Genomic DNA, 1,927 nt, shown 5'->3' with positions numbered 1-1,927 from the left:
TGCTGCTGCTGCTGCTGCTGCTGCTGCTGCTGCTGCAGGTTTCGTTGTTAGCTGCTGGTTGCGTGTGCCTGTCTCCCCTTCTTTGTCTCTGCTGTCTCCTGGTGTCTCTTCTGCTGCTTGTTGCAAAGCTTGCTGCTGCTGCTGCTGCTGCTGCTGTTTGTCTCTGTTTAATGCTGCTGCTGCATGCATCAAGGCTAAGAAAAACTCCTCGTCTCTAACAGACTTCAGGCGACTCTCAAAGGCGCAGTAGCGCAGCTCAGGTGTCTCCGCAGCAGCAGCAGCAGCAGCAGCAGCAGGTGCAGCACCAGCAGCAGCAGCAGCAGACAAGCTAGAGACACTTGGGTTTTGCACAAGAGACAAAACAGCCTCCTGCTCGGCGGGATCCGCTGCAGCACCAAAACCCTAAACCCTAAACCCTAAACCCTAAACCCTAAACCCTAGACCTCGGTATACACCCCATACACCCCACAACGAAAGGAGACAGAAGAACAGAAGAACGAGTATGCAGCAAAGAAAAACAAAGACAGAGACATGCAGCAATAAATAATAAATATATAATTATAACAAATAAATAAAACAATTTGTTAAAACAAAGAGACGGAGAGGAAGAAGAGAGAACAGAAGAAAGAAGCAGCAGAAAGAAAAACTGCAGCAGCAGCAGCAGCAGCAGCAGCAGCAGCACCAACTCAACCAGCACTAGCAGCACTAGCAACAGCAACAACAGCAGCAGCACTTGCAATAACATCAGCGGCAGCATTAGCAGCTGCAGCAGGAGTAGCAGCAGCAGAAGCACCAGCATCACCACCAGCAGCAGCAGCAGCATCAGCAGCAGCAACAGCAGCATGTACCGGGTGCAACAGCAGCAGCATCAGTGGTAGCATCACCATCATCATCAGCAGCACCGGCAGCAGCATCAGCATCAGCACCAGCAGCATCAGCAACATCAGCCGCAGCAGCAGCATCAGCAGCATATACCGGGTGCTGTATGAGCGATGAGGTAGAGGATGTGGGGTTGGAGTGTCTGCGCAGCTCTGAGTGCATGCAGAAGGCTTCCGCCGCTGCAATGTGCTTTGCTGCTGTCTCCTTTGCTGCTGCTTCCTTTGCTGCTTGCACGTGCTGCAGTCTTAATGCTGCTAATAAAGCTGATTGTCTCCTGCAGCACTTCTCGCGATATTACAGCTGGCCAAGCACTTGGATACTGCTTCGTCTGCAGCAGCAGCAGGAGCAGCAGGAGCAGCAACAACAGCAGCAGCAACAGCAGTAGGTGCAGCACGAACAGCAACAGCAACATGAGCAGCAGCAGCACAAACAGCAGCACCATCACGAACAGCAGCAGCAGCAGCAATTGCATAACGAGCAGCAGCAGGAGCAAAGACAGCAGGCGTAGCAGTAGCAGCAACCGCACGATCAGCAGAAGCAGCAGCAGCACGAACAGCAGCAGCAGCTGCTGCTGCTCTTTTTCTTCTTACCTCTCTCCCATTGTATGTAATAAATATAACTCTTGAATGCCGTTTTAAACAAAAGTGCAGCAGCAAAGCCTCTAAGCAGCCCTTTATTCTACTCAGCTGTCTCCGCATGCATTCGCGTGTCTCCAAACAAACAACAACAGTTTGAACTGCTGCTGTGGGGCCCCCAATAATCTCATAGTACAAACCTCCTGCTGCTGCTGCTGCTGCTGCTGCTGGTGCTGCTGCTGGTGCTGCTGCTGTTGTCATTGCTGATGCTGACGGTGCTGCGGCTGCTCCTGCTGCTGCTGCTGCTGGTGATGCGGCTGTTGCTGCTGCTGTTGCTGGTGCTGCTGCTGCGTGAGGTCTCTGTCGACGAGGGCTGCCAGAAGCTGGCTCCCGCTGCTGCTGCTGCTGCTGCCGCTGCTGCTGCTGCTGCTGCTGAGGAGCTTCGGAGTCACCTTGTTGCAGCTCCGCTTCCT

General features: G+C 53.3%; 1 protein-coding gene across 1 annotated transcript in view; it reads right to left on the bottom strand.

Moving 5' to 3' along the window:
* Positions 1-1,927, bottom strand: part of EAH_00058030 (hypothetical protein, conserved) — a gene marked incomplete at both ends in the record, with an annotated part of 4,800 nt that overhangs the window by 1,195 nt on the left and 1,678 nt on the right. The window contains 2 exons of the mRNA XM_013397363.1: positions 220-386; positions 849-1,153. Coding sequence (XP_013252817.1) covers positions 220-386; positions 849-1,153 — 472 coding nt within the window. The remainder of the gene's footprint in view (positions 1-219; positions 387-848; positions 1,154-1,927) is intronic.

The sequence above is a fragment of the Eimeria acervulina genome, genomic scaffold (assembly GCF_000499425.1).
Source record: "Eimeria acervulina Houghton genomic scaffold, Eah_scaff1286, whole genome shotgun sequence".
NCBI lineage: Eukaryota > Apicomplexa > Conoidasida > Eucoccidiorida > Eimeriidae > Eimeria > Eimeria acervulina.
Note: the sequence above shows the minus strand (reverse complement) of the source record. Positions and strands in the feature narration are given on the sequence as shown.